General features: G+C 48.6%; 1 protein-coding gene across 1 annotated transcript in view; it reads right to left on the bottom strand.

Moving 5' to 3' along the window:
* Positions 1 to 12,961, bottom strand: part of TRAIP (TRAF interacting protein) — an 18,295-nt gene that overhangs the window by 4,322 nt on the left and 1,012 nt on the right. The window contains exons 2-10 of the mRNA XM_010851843.1: positions 7,974 to 8,031; positions 7,397 to 7,480; positions 5,345 to 5,384; positions 4,305 to 4,432; positions 3,031 to 3,125; positions 2,490 to 2,603; positions 1,650 to 1,737; positions 822 to 911; positions 256 to 344 (exon numbers count right to left, since the gene is read on the bottom strand). Of these exons, the coding sequence (XP_010850145.1) occupies positions 256 to 344; positions 822 to 911; positions 1,650 to 1,737; positions 2,490 to 2,603; positions 3,031 to 3,125; positions 4,305 to 4,432; positions 5,345 to 5,384; positions 7,397 to 7,480; positions 7,974 to 8,031 (786 nt within the window). The remainder of the gene's footprint in view (positions 1 to 255; positions 345 to 821; positions 912 to 1,649; positions 1,738 to 2,489; positions 2,604 to 3,030; positions 3,126 to 4,304; positions 4,433 to 5,344; positions 5,385 to 7,396; positions 7,481 to 7,973; positions 8,032 to 12,961) is intronic.

The raw sequence follows: 12,961 nt of genomic DNA, 5'->3' as shown, positions 1-12,961 counted from the left end.
GCTCCATACACAGGATGCTCCTCCCCTTTCTCTGACCATCCCTAAGTCCTTTCTGGCCTCTCTTTGTCAAAGCCCAGGGCCTGCCTCAAAGCTGCTTTTCAGCTCAGTCTTGGCTGTCACTCAGGCCAGGAGGTCCACAACCTTCAGACCGACCTGGGCCACCTAACCCCCACAAAGCCAGAAAGGGTGAAGACACCCTTACCAGGGAGCTCCTCCAGCTTGGAGTCCCTGTTCCACCCCAGAGGGTCAACGAACCTCTCTAAAACGAGGCGGTTGATAGTTTCACTGTCTCCTGGTGGCAGCTTCAGGGTTTCCTGCAGTATCGTCAGCTTTTTTTTCAGGCTCTTCAGGAAGGAAAGAGAAGAGTGTGAAAGAAAGGCTGAGGCACCAAGTCCAGAGTGACCGCCACGGACGTGAGCAGTACGCATGAAAGGCAAGCCCACTGGGACCAGAACAAGGCCTGAAGGTCAAATATCAGGCTCAGGAGGCCAGGACCACCTGACCTCAGAACCCCTCTGGCGGTGACCTCCTCTGGTGACCTCCTCCTCCTCCGGTGAACCCCCCTCCTCTGGTGACCTCAAGGATACAGGTATAGGACAGACTGTGAGCAAGACCCCTGTGCTCTCTGTCCTCTGCTAAGGAGCCCAGGCTCCAGATCAAAGGCCAAGATTCTTGTCCTGACCCCGAACCAGGAGGATACAGGGAGTCCAGAGCTGCAACCACTGACTGATGCAGGGTTTGTGGGCAGAACTCACCCAGCCCACGTCTTGGAGGGCACATAAACCACCCTTCCTTCCCATCTGCTCATAGATGTTTCTCACCGCAATTTCCTTGTCAGCACTCTGTAAGTCCTTCTGAGACGACTTCAGCTCCAACTTGGCCTGGTCCAGTTCAGAGCAGACTGTCTGCAACTGCAAGAAAGTGTAAGGAGCGAAGGACGAACACAGGGGTGGCTGTATGCCCTGTCCCTGCCTGCTGCTACCCTAGCTCATGGGAGCCCAGACCCAGGAGGAGCGGGGGACACAGGGAAGACCCGAGCTCCACGGGGCTGGACCTTTGTCTTAGTCTGGCAGCGTTCATCTGGAGCAGTCCAGGGCTCCTCCCTACATCCCTACCCTGACATGCACCATGCCCAGAAATAAAAGCAGCTGTGTTGACTGATTCAGGTTTCAAGAGGCCTTCTACAGGGAGTCAGTCCCCTGGTGGTCTAGTGGTAAGAATTCTGGGTTTTCACTGCCACGGCCCAGGTTCAATCCCTGGTCAGGGAACAGAGGAACAAGGGGAATAAGCCAAATGGCAAAACACACACACACGCACAATAAATAAATAAACAGACCACAAAGAAAAGAACAAGAGGCCTCCTACTCTAGGCCTGGAACAAAAAACAGGCCTCTGAAGCCATCACATTTGGGACCTGTGTGCCCCAGCCAGCTGAGAGGTATGGGGAACAGAAGTGTGCAGCTGTTGGGGCGACAGTTGCATGACCTGCCACCCTAAGCAGACAAGCCACACAAGCCAGAGTCAGTGCCTAGTGAGGACCAGAAGCCAGGAGTCATCCCACAACCCCAGGGCCTGGCCTAGGAGAGACTCACACGCATGACAGAAGGACAGCCACCTCTCCCCTGGCGCTCGGCTCCCCATTAAGTTACCTTGCTTCTGGAAGAAAGCAAGTCCTTCTTCAGTTTGTCAGCTAGCTCCCCTGAGGCCTTCCGTGCCTCTTTTAGATTCTCGTACTCTCTATGAAGGGACCACGGAAAAGAGATGTCAGCCTGGGACACCCCCTGGTCAGACTGAGTCACAGCACCAAGCAAACACAAAGCCCAGCCCAAGCCCCCAGCCCTTCTCATTCCAACTCTGACACCGGAGCCCAGCAGGGACCGGCTGGCACTGCAGGGGGTTGAGCACCCCAAATGCTAGAAGGGCTAGTGAATCTCTGTTTCCTGCCTACTTGGAGGCACTGGAAATTTGAGAGGGTGTGCAGGAAACCCTGACCCCACTAGGAGGCCCCCTATACCACCTGGCTGCACACGAGGCATTGGGGATCCTTCATACCTGTCAGCCAAGTGGCCCCTTTTCTCCAATCCCACACCCAGGGGAGTGAACACCTGAGCTAAGTTTCTGATGCAAGCCAGGCGGGGTCAGTAACCGCATGCTAATGGGGAACAGGCTCCAGATATCAAACTGGAGCATGGCGAGCTGTGCTAACCCTAACCTCCTTAGAAATAACACTTATAATTCACATGCAATTCTCTCAATAATTCTGTGAGGCAGGTTATTATTATCTGTTCAGGAAGCTAAGGATCAGAGACGTTAAGAAACTGGCTCCTGGCCACACAGTAAGAGGTGGGATGTGGTTCAAACAAAGGCAGCAGGGCTCCAGAGCCTGCTCATCACTCTGCCTGCTCTGCTTCACAAGAAATGGGCAACACAAGGAGGGGCATGGCTTGGGGGCCATGACTCAGCTTGGATACAGGGGCCAGAGTACACACTTCTTGAGGGACACGCAGTATACAGCCAACTGCTCCACCGCGGACTGTCCTACACCCATGTCTCGGATCATCTCCTCCACCTCAGGCCGCTGGCTCCGGAGTAGGAGCTCGATTCTGAAAAACACCCAGCCCACGGCATTTAAAATCTGGAGGCTGATGGGTAGGTACCCAGTGCAGCTCTGCCTCCCTTTGCTGCCGTTGCTATGGAGACAGCCTGAGCTGCTAGGATGCTTTAGCAGGCAGCTCTGCCCAAAGAAAGGCCCCATCGCAGAGCTCAGCACAGCTGTAGGGATGCTGCTGAGGGAGAAGGGGTTGTTGACAGAGGGTCTCAGGTCAGGGATGCCCAGGGAGAGGTTCTTAGAACAAAAGCCGGCCAGGTTTCCCATGGAAAGCAGAGGAGCCCGCAGAGGCTGAGTAAGGCCTGAGCCCCCCGTGGCCTACGGGGAGCTGAGCCACTGAGCTGAGCCACCCCCTGCTGCAGCCCTGAGAGCTGTGCCCCGGGGGTGCAAGGGCACAGGGTAGGCCCCCGCTCTAAGCTCACCGCTCCATGTTCTTCATCTTGCTCCGGAGTCGGCGAGCCTCCTCTCGTGCTTGCTTGGCCTCATCCTGCTGCTGCTCCAAGTACTTCATCTGCTTCTGAAGAGCAAACGCACCCCCACGTGTCTGTTGCTTGGAGGTTCCAGGGGCCAAGGCTAAAATCGTCGGGAGAACTCCACCCTAGAACTGTCTGCTTTTGAAAATGCTGATAAGCGTGTACTCTAGCCCCAGGAGGTAAGGCTCCTGGGCCCCACTCTGACATGTGCTTTTGCTGCTACGAGGCCCTGGACCAGCTGCTTCCTCACCCCCTTGGCTTGCTTCCTTCTGAGATACGTCTTACCATCGGTATAGCCCACTCTCAGCATCTAAAGGCCTGCTGGGGGCTGCCAGAGTCCAGGGACTGTGGAGGAAGCTGAAGAAGTCTGGAGCACAGATCCAGGCTGTGCTATCCATCAGCTATGGACAGTTGCCAGGGTAGGACAGCTGCCCTCAGCACTTGGCCACTTCATCTCTGACCTGGGAATGCCAACACACTCCTGCTCTGTGGCCAGGTGCTGGTTTGCTCCTTCCTTCCCATTGGCCAGGCCACGTGATCCAATCCAGCCACCAAGCAGAGCCAGAAATGGCGAACACCCTGGGGCCCTATCTGTTCACCCGGATGGGTCCTTTTCCTTCTCAAATGGCATCCAGCAATGACTGGCTCCTTCATATGAGGTCAGAATTTCAACTGTGGATTCAGATCAATCACCTCCTGCCCCTTGGAGGCTCACCAACCCAGGCTGATACAAAATTCATCTGGTTCTAGAGCCGCTTGCTCTGAAGGCTCTGATCTGCCCGGTCAGCTCAGCACAGCCGACTTCAAAGGCCCCCTGCTCCTCTCTGGGATGCTGTTTGATCTGGCTCCAGAGAGCAGCCCAGCCAAGGACAGGCAAGCTAATGGAAGGTTCTTCAGGCTGGCTTTGTCAGTGGAGTACAAACCACTTTGGGAAACATGGCCTAGGCTCACTGAGGTCTTGGTTGAGCAGTCCTTCCACGAAGCACTGGGCAGGCCTCACCTCTCCAAACTAACTAGTACAACATCCACAGATGCGGGCAATACGACCCTTTTCTCAAGGGCTGGGTGGGAGGCCTGGGGAAGATGGAATTTCCCTCCATTTTACAGCCGTACAGACCACGGTATTGACCAAGGCAGACACAGAAGACAAGCCCACAGTGGTGAGCCCAGGAGGAAGACTGTATCTCCCCACCAACCTGTGCCCACGGGGGCTGGGGACTCACCTTGAGGGTGGAGCACAGCATCTCGGCCTTGTCCAAGGCCCGCTGCAGGGACTCCACAGTGGCGTTGCGCTCATCCAGCGTGTCCCGCAGAGAGTCGATGATGAGCTGGCTGTCTCGTTTTTCCTTCTCTGGAGCAGGGGTGGGGGACAGAGGGAGAGGAGAAGCCTGTCCACTATGCACTATGAGAACCTGGGCCCCTGGGCCCCAGCACCCCACCCGAGTCAGGTGAGGAACAAGTTGTGGGCCACAAGTCAGGCAGCCTGCTTATCTCTCTGGCAAGCACCAAACCAGGGATGCCCAGCCATTCTGGGGATGAGACCCTTTTTCTGCCACTCAGAGTTACCTGAGTAAAGATTTTACTGCTCCCTGATCCCATGGTCTAGTTAATTCATCATCCCAGAACTCAAGCACTGAAAAAGTTAAAGTTAAAGTCACTCTGTCGTGTCCGACTCTTTGTGACCCCATGGACTATACGGTCCATGGAATTCTCCAGGCCAGAACACTGGAGTGGGTAGCCTTTCCCTTCTCCAGGGAATCTTCCCAACCCAAGGATTGAACCCAGATCTCCCACATTGCAGGCAGATTCTTTACCAGCTGAGCCACAAGGGAAGCCCAAGAATACTGGAATGGGTAGCCTATCCCTTCTCCAGGGGATCTTCCCAACCCAGGAATCAAACTGGGGTCTCCTGCATTGCAGGTGGATTCTTTACCAACTGAGCTATGTGGGAAACCCCTCAAGCAGGTTCCTGCCAAATCTGGCAACAGAACCCTCAACTACAATATTCTGACCTGTCAGGTAGACTCCTCCCAGCCTGGGTCCTAGGCAAGCAGCCCCAGACAAAGAAGAGGCTCACCTCATCTGGGTGAACAGCATCAGTCACCTCCCTTTCCTTTCCTTTTCTGTCATTACAAGAGCTGATAAGACTTTTGGATATACCAAGCAGGGAGAGCCCCTGGATATGCCAGAAGGCTGAAGCCTTCCTCCCAGGCCTCAGTCCAGTACCCAAGTCAGGGGCTTCCCAAGGCCTCTGGGAACTCACCTTTCTGGGAAAGCAGGGCTCTGGTATTATCCAGCTCATTCTGTAAGGCAATACTCACAGTAAGCAGCAAGAAGGCATCACAGCTGGCCCCCACCCAGCCTCACATAAGGTCTGTGGGGAGCCCCAGGTGGGGACAATGAGGCCTGTGGGCCCAGGGAAGCATGAACCTGCTGCTCCTCAAGGCCAAGTGAGATCAATAAGGGAGACAGAAGACTCGCTTTATCTGAGTGTCTTTTTAAAAGTCGGTAAAATGAGGATAATCTCAGGTACAAGACCCTAGGACGGGAAAAGAGGCATAACAGGGGGCAAAAGAAGTGGAGCCTGGCCTGCGCAGTTGGTTTTATGGCAGAAGCTTCCATTGTTTCCTCGGGCCTGTGCCCGTCCTGACCTTCCCTGGCATTAGCTGGACCCAGTGGGGACACAGATTTGGGATGGCCAAGCACCCTGGGCCACACTGCTCCCTCCATCCTGGGTCCTACCTGCTTCACAGTCTACCCGCTCCCAGCCCTAAGCTGGCTCTGTCTACCAGGACTCTTCCAGCCCCAGAATCCAATAGGGTAGGGGAGCCAAGACAATTCTTCACCCCTAGATGAAACCTCACCTGTGCTAGGCTCTAACCAGACTGTTGTGAGGGTCAAATGAGCCTCCCCAAGCCTGTACATATGTTCCAAAGCCACTGCCACAGAACCACTGAGAGGCTGGGGCAGAAGAGAGCCCAACTCCCATTCAGGAGTCCCATGCACTCAACACCCTTGTGGGCAAGAGATGTACCTACTCCATAAGCAGGAAAACCAGGCTCAGTAGACCTGAAAGACTTGGCCTAGGGTCCGTGATGGTAGCTAGATGCAGAACAATCCTCATCCAGGTTACTCTTCCCAGGTCAACGCAAAACTCATATTATGACCAATATAAGGCCGGGCCCCTGTTGTGGCTAAGCTCCTGTTGTCAAACTCTCTACTCAGGACTTTGGGGCAGGAGCTATTGGTGGCTGAGCTGGTTAAACAGGCTGGACATCTCAGCTAGAAGCCATGGGTAGAAAAGGGCACACACAGGCTGCCTGAGAGCAGCTGCCAGCCCAACCTTACTGTTAGTCCCCTAGCACCTTCCACACCCAAGCAGGGTGCCTTCCAAGCCCTTGCTCCAAACTACTCAAGATTTTGCCTTCCTGTCTCCCAGATATGGCTTAGAAAATCAGAAAGAACTGAAGCTGCCTTTGTTGCTTTTCTCACAAGGAGGACACGGCTTAAAACTGGGAGCAGTTACCATGACGATGAACACGTTAGCTTTAAGCACAAAAGCTCCACGTCTTGAAGCAGTGAGGTTCCAAGGACGTCACAGCCCCCCCGGGGGCCAGGGCCAAATGAATCCTAATCTGACAGATGCCCAGAAAATTAACCCTCAGAGTCCAGGTTCACTTGCAAACCCCAATCCCACTTCCTTGAGAGGTTTCTGCCAATCCAATCCCTTTGTGCACAAAGCAAGCTAAATCTTAGGCTTGGAGGGGAAGCAGTAGAAGTGTGGGAAGGGGAAGCAGTAGAAGTGTGGGAGGGAACCCACCCATCCTCCCCTGCAGTGTGGGTTTCCATCCTGGCTGCATATCTTGATTCCAGGGGCCCTGCCCTCCACTCCTGCTCTGGGAAAGACTCAGGCACCTGGATACACACCAAGCTGCCCAGGCAGTTGTGAGGCACAGGCAGGTTTGCGAACAATGGGTTCACACGTCTTCCCTGGCTAAGGACTGGAAAAGATGGTTGTACATTCTTTGTAAGGTGAGGGGACTTCGAGAGACACATTCTAAACTATGGTCAGAACTGCTCTGAAATCCCAAGAGGAGGGCTCACAGTCAAGTGGCTCCCTTCCTGACAGAGGATTTCTCCAATGACTGGAACATCGTCAATTATTCTCTGCTCTGACTGTCCCAGCCTTGAATTCTCTATCAAGTCTCCCCTTCCAGAACCCATCTCCAGACTCTAGGTACCCTCCCTGGGTAGGAGCAGAAAGTGAACTCTCAGAGGGCCTGGGATTCAGCAGAATGAGATAAAGTCTGGGTACCTTTAAGAATTCTGTATCTAAGACATTCTCCTCCTCCGGGGCAAGGTCAAAGTAGAGCTTATTGATAATGGTTCTTTTGCCGACCTGAATGAAAGAACAAGACACAGCGTGACTGCATAGCTGGGTCATGGGCAAGGAGGACAGGGGACATGCAGCCAAGCCCATCTCCCGCCTAACCTTTCACAGCACATCCCTTGAATGGAGGTGACCTCTGCAATCCTGTAGGTGTCCCAAGCTGGGTACCACTAGTTACTGAGTCATGTCATTACAGATCCATGTGGTAACTGCTCAAAAGATACCCCAACTCTAGGTGGTGGGCATTGCAGGGGAAAGGCAGGTAAGGAGACTAAATCTAGCCAGGTGAAGACTGGCCCAGGCAACGAGTCCATCTGCCAGCTCCCCTTGGGCAAAAGCAGGCCTCCCGCACTATTTAAGAGCACAAGTGAGGCTCAACCAGCCTCAAACCAGATGGTCCAGACAGGTCAAAGACATTGCTTTGCTTCAGAGACCTCTCCTCATCCTTGCTCCCTGGCAAGGAATGTCTTTAGCTGAGGAGTTTTCACCCCACCAACTTTACCTGGATTCGGCACTGCGGGCAGGTCCGACTTGGTGCTGTCTCAAACCACTGAATTAGGCTGGAATGAGAACAGAAAAACAGACTGGTTTTAGGGGAGACATACAGGCCAGGTAGCCACCCTGACCATTACAGCATTTGAACTGCTCCTCTCTGACCCATCGCCTGCCCACCCAGGAGGGTAGCACCTCAGGTAGTGATGGTATATCCTACAAGGCCTGACTAGTGCAAGCAATCCAACCAACTGGCCTTTTTTTTTTTTGCCCTTGCTGGCTTGGACTTCTCTCCCCTGAGCTGTAATTTTATCAACTTTCTAGGCTTTGACTGGGGTTAGGGGCAATGGTCAAAGTCAGGGTCCCTCAGAGACAGGAATTATAATACTCCAAAGGGGTAACTTTCAAAGTGAGGGTAAATGAGAGGTAGCAAGCAGAAGTAAAAGTAAAACACAGCCCAGCTACGCACCATCGATCTGCCCCAAACTTTAAAATATTCTTCTACTAGGGCATTATCTGGTCCAGTGGTAAAGGACTCTGTGCTTTCACTGCCTGGTTGGGGAACTAATATCCCACAAGCCAGGCAGTGCAGTCAAAACAAAATCAAGATGTAGTGGACAATCTACTAGTTGGCCTACTTGTAGACAATCCCCCCCAGGGACCAGGGAAAAACAGTCCTTTTGGGAAGATGATACCATCTTTCTAGACTGCAATTTTTTTTTCTATAAATATTTTTTTCAAATACATATAATACAAAGCTAACCATGCACGATGACGGAATACTACACAGCAATGAGAATGAATGAGTCTATAACTCAGAACAAATTATGGGTGAATTACATTAACGTAAGATTGAAGAAGAGAAACCTGATACCAAAAAACAAACAAACAAACAGTAAATTGTGTTGAATTCCATTCACATAGAGTAAAAGGTAGGCAAAACTCATCTATGTTGCTGGAAGTCAAGACAGTGGCTATCATGTGTGGAGGAAAGGTGGACTGGTGGGAGTAACTGGAAGACTGCACGGGGCCCTGCTGCTGCTGCTGCTAAGTCGCTTCAGTCATGTCCAACTCTGTGCGACCCCATAGACGGCAGCCCACCAGGCTCTCCCATCCCTGGGATTCTCCAGGCAAGAACACTGGAGTGGGTTGCCATTTCCTTCTCCAATGCAGAAAAGTGAAAGTGAAGACGCTCAGTCGTGTCTGACTCTTTGCGACCCCATGGACTGCAGTCCAGCAGGCTCCTCCATCCATGGGATTTTCCAGGCAAGAGTACTGGAGTGGGGTGCAATTGCCTTCTCTGGCACGGGGCCCTTGGACTCTTTAATCCACAGAGACTGGTTAAGAGGCCAGAGGAGAAATTCAGGCAAGGCTTTCTTAGGACTGCACCAGGAGGGAGCAAAAACAAGCAACAGGTGTCCTTGCTTGCTCGCTGGGGAGAAGGGAGTGAGGAGAGTGAGGAGCGGGTTCCTCATATGGGGTGAGTGCAGAGGGGCGGATTGGCAGGCTGAGCCACAGTGGTAGCTTAGGTGGCAGTGTGCCCACCCCTTTGGTGGTCCTGTGTGGAGGGATCCTGTACAGTACCCTGGTTTTGCTCCAGGACCTCAGAAATGGCAGCTGGGTTTTGGCCTTTTTGTATGTTCTTGTTCATAGTTTGCCCGAGCTGAGCACGCATGTAGTTACTTTTAGTCCCTTATAGTTTCTTTGTATTCTGTTGTTTGAGGAGGCATTTGTCTAGGTGCAAATGCAAGCATTCTGGAAGAGTGTCCCCGGTCCCAGTCTTTCTCAGCAGGAGGTTTCTGAAGTGCTGATGTCTAGTTTCTTGCTCTGAATTCTGGTTGCATAGGTGTGTTCAGTTTGCAAAAATTCTGCAAGCTATACATTTCTTATATTTGTACTTTTATGTATTATACTATATTTCAATACAATGCTTGGTTTTAAAGTAAACAGTTACACAAGAGAAAGCACTGCACATTGTAAACCAGAACATAACCACAGAGACTTCAGACACTGGAACTGTCACTCACCATGACAGATACACTATGCCGGATAAACAAAAATTAAGATCGAAAACATCAAAAGAGAATTTGAAAATAAAAGGTGACATATCAGAACTTAATAAGAAATAAACAGAAATTCCAAAACTGAACAAATGGCCCAAATTAAGAATTCAATGGATGAATTTAATAGCAGTTTAGGCAGAGTTGAAGAATCAGTACATTGAAAGATATGTCAGAGGAAACACTGAGAATTAGAAAGGTGGAAAAATACGTAAGAAATGATAAGAGATATAAAAGTTACCGTGATGTCTAGGATACATATAATTAGAAGTTTCAGGAAGAAAGCATTAGGTAAAATAACACCCTCACCTCTATGTCCTAATTACCAAAACTTGTGAATACGCTACCTTATACAAAAAGAGTAATTTGGAGCTGTGATTAAGTTAAGGAGATGGGGAGATTATCCAGGGGTGTCTCATGTAATCACAAGCATCCTTATAAAAGAGACAGAGTGTCAAGAGTCATACAGAGAGGTTTGAAGATGTAACACTGCTGACTCTGAAGATGGCGAAAGAGGCCATGAGCCAAAGAAGGCACAGCCCCACTTCCATCTTCATTTTAACCAAGCAAGACCCATTTTGGACTTCTGACCTCGAAAAGACCTTCTGTTGTCTTAAGCCACTAAGTTAGTGGTAATTTGTTACAGCAGAAATGAGATGCTAACATAGAAAGAAAAGAGATAATGGAATAGAGGCAATATATGAAGAAATATGGCTGATAGTCTCCCAGAACTGAGTAAAGAAATTGTTCCACAAGTTAAAGAAACCTCGTGAATTTCAAGCAGAATAAATAAAAATAGTAACAAAAAGTGAATTGAGGTAACTATATTATTGTCAGACAAAACAAACTTTAAGTCAAAAAAGCATACAAGAGATAATGACTTTATATATTGCTAAAAGGCTCACTCCAACAAGAAATAACAATTATAAACATATACACCTAACGAAATAGACATGAAATATATATATGAAAGAAAATTGTACAGAATTAAGGGAGAAATAGCAAGTTCTATAATAAAAGTTTGAGGTGTTAATATTACACAATTTCAATAATGGATAGAACAATCAGACAGATGATCAATATGGAAACAGAAGGCTTGAACAACACTTTATACCAACTAACCTAACAGATGTATACTCCCCCCAACAATAGCAGAAAACACATTCTTCTCAAGTGCACATGGAACATTCTCTAGGATAGGCCATATGGTGGGCCACAAAACAAAGCTTAAAATTTTTTAAAAGATTGAAAATCACACAAAATAGATTTTCTGATTAAAATAGAATGAAACTAAAAATCAATAACTGAAGAAAAATGGAAAATTCACAAATGTGTGGAAATTAAACAACACACTCTTAGATAACCAATGGGTCAAAGAAGAAATCGCAAGGGAAATAAGAAAATACCATGAGATTAATGAAAATGAAAACATATCAAAACCGTGTAAGACAGCAAAAGCAGTGCCAAGAGGGAAACTGATAGCTTTAAACACACACAGGAAAAGCAAAGATACCCATTACGATGGCTATTATTAAAAAAAAAAGTTTGGCAAGGATGTGGAGAAACTGGAACCCTTGTGAATTGTTAGTAGGAACATAAGACGGTACAGCTGACACAGGAAAACAGAAGGGCAGTTTTTCAAAACATTAAACATAGAATTACCATATGATCCAGCTAGTCCACCTCTCGGGATAACCCAAAATAAATGAAACTAGTAACTTGAAAATATACTTGTACACCAATGTTCATAGTAACATTACGCACAGTAGCCAAAACATGGAAACAACCCAATGTCTATTAACAGATGAAGCGACAAACAAAATGTGTTATTTTCATACAATGAATAATAATCCCTTAGTCATAAAAAGGAGTAAAATTCTGAAACATGCTACAACATGGATGAACTTTGAAAACACTATGCTTAGTGAAATAAGCCAAACTTAAAAGAATCAAATGTGATTTCACTTATATGAGGTCCCTAGAAAAGAAAAATTCACGGAGACAGAAAGTAGTTTTACTTTCTAAACCTCTGTTTAGAGGTTTCCATGGGCTGTGGGAAGGGGGGAATGGAAAATTTTTGTTTAAAGGATTCAGTTTGGACTGATGGAAACGTTCTGGAAATAGTGGTGATGGTGACACAACGCTGTGAATGTACTTAATGCCACTGAATTGTCCTCTTAAAATGGTCAAAATGGAAAGCATCTTCGAGCTCACTGAGTAAACATTCTCCTGAAAAATTTTTTAAATTTTTGAAGTTTTCATTGAAATTAAATGGTGGCAGACACGTCCAAGAAATATTGCAGGAATTTGATTCCTTTATGAATCTTGTAAGAGATCAATGTGTGAAGCTGGGCAACAGAACAATACTGAAATGGTATTAATATGAGAAAATAGTATCATCATATCAGAAGTTTTGGAGCAAGTATAAATAAAGGCTGTGTTCACCAGAAAAATCAATTGCTTCCATATGTCCTTTCCAAAGTGCCTATTTTACTATGATATAAAAATCAGGTCATATACATTTTCATAACTGAACTTTTTTGTTAAGTAAGCTTTTGCAAAGTGTTAAATGTGGAGAAAGAAACGGCAACCCACTCCAGCATTCTTGCCTAGAGAATCCCATGGACGGAGGAGCCTGGTGGGCTGCTGTCCATGATGGGGTTGCACAGAGTCAGACACAACTGAAGTGACTTAGCATGCATGCATGCATTGGAGAAGGAAATAGCAACCCACTCCAGTATTCTTGCCTGGAGAACCTAGGGACAGAGGAGCCTGGTGGGCTGCTGTTTATGGGGTTGCACAGAGTCGGACAGGACTGAAGTGACTTAGCAGCAGCAGCAGCATGAATATTCAAACATATTCATGTATAAGTTTATGTATAGCTGAAATCAACACAACATTGTAAATCAACTATACTACAATAAAATTTTTTTAAAAT

This window comes from Bison bison, unplaced genomic scaffold, assembly GCF_000754665.1.
Source record: "Bison bison bison isolate TAMUID 2011002044 unplaced genomic scaffold, Bison_UMD1.0 scf7180017864304, whole genome shotgun sequence".
Lineage (NCBI taxonomy): Eukaryota > Metazoa > Chordata > Mammalia > Artiodactyla > Bovidae > Bison > Bison bison.
This window is presented reverse-complemented; position numbering and strand designations above follow the sequence as displayed.